The sequence below is a fragment of the Pistacia vera genome, unplaced genomic scaffold, assembly GCF_008641045.1.
Source record: "Pistacia vera cultivar Batoury unplaced genomic scaffold, PisVer_v2 Contig145, whole genome shotgun sequence".
NCBI lineage: Eukaryota > Viridiplantae > Streptophyta > Magnoliopsida > Sapindales > Anacardiaceae > Pistacia > Pistacia vera.
Genome location: NW_022195521.1, coordinates 842,089 through 843,341, shown reverse-complemented (window position 1 = coordinate 843,341; position 1,253 = coordinate 842,089). Strand labels below are relative to the sequence as shown.

Below are 1,253 nucleotides of genomic sequence, written 5' to 3'. Positions count from 1 at the left end.
CAAATTAAAATTTTTGCTCCATTATTATTATAAACTAATCACTAAAATTATTCAATCAATCAGAAGATGAAGAAATAAAATTACGAATATGATCTAAAAAACTCAGATTTTGTGGCCGATCCTTTCTTTTCACATACCCTTTTGCTTCTTTTTCTGAATAAACCCCGAAACCCTTCTTCCCATTCCTTCTCCAGAGCTCTTTATCGTAACTTTTTTCCGCAAAATACGCCTCGGCGCACGTTATCTTCACCCCTTCTTCATTCTCTTTATCGTCCTCCGCCTCCGCCGCCATCGCCGCCGTAGCCACCACCTGAATCGGCAAGCGCTGGTAGTGGCCGCGGGTAGTGCCTTCGAGCTCGTCCATTCGGGCAAGGCCGTAGGCGGAGACGCCGTAAAGCTCGCCGGTGACGCGGAGGCCGGAGCCGGGGAAGTTGAGGAGGAAAGGGACCTTGTAGGGGCCGCAAACGAGAGGGAAACTGTCGACGGTTGTGTAGGTTCCCTTGAAGACGGCGTCTCCGGTTCGCATTAGATCTTGGATTAGTGTGTGGTTGGAGAAGCCGCGCTTGAGGGTGCCGTAGGTGAAAATGGAGGTTGTTGTACAAGGAGTTTGGGCGGTTTCAATACCCATGACTGAAGATCTTGAGATAGGGGAAGAAGAGAGGAGGAGATGTTTGTTTTGTTTAGGTTGTTGGAGAATTGTTTGTATTGTTTTGGGTGGGTTGGATTGCTTCACGTTTCAACCAACTAGACATCTTTATTTATACGAGCCTTGTTGCAATTCATGGTTTGTGTCCATATATATATATATTTTTTTTATTTTTTTTTATTTTCATCTTACATTCTATAATACAATTAATACTTACCATATTGACAAATTTTTATAAATTCGTAAATTCACAAGCACAAAGTGGAGCCTTCTATGCCCATGGGAGATAAAACCCCGAGGTTGAAGAAGTTAATTACAAGTGACCATCCAGCAAAACGCTCCGAGGCTTTGACATTAAAATAATTTAGGATTTTTTTTTTTTTTTGTTTTATGATCGGGTTGTCTGAACTAGTTTACTCATATTTTAACTAATCATTCGGTATTCTAAAATTACCGATCAGATAAGAGTTCTAATGATTACCCTTATTAACAATCGAAGAAGGATTCGAACTCAAAACCTCTTAAATAGTACAAATAAGAATCTCAAACGAAATGATATTATTTTTTCAATCTTATCACTTCAAATTTTTTTTTTTTTTTTTTTTTT

General features: G+C 39.6%; 1 protein-coding gene across 1 annotated transcript; it reads right to left on the bottom strand.

Annotated features, from left to right (window-relative positions):
- On the bottom strand, positions 1-785 carry LOC116123818 (putative gamma-glutamylcyclotransferase At3g02910). Its single transcript, XM_031409550.1, has one exon. The coding sequence runs from the start codon at positions 626-628 to the stop codon at positions 56-58; it is 573 nt and encodes a 190-aa protein (XP_031265410.1). The 5' UTR covers positions 629-785; the 3' UTR covers positions 1-55.
- Between the last annotated feature and the right edge of the window lie 468 nt (positions 786-1,253).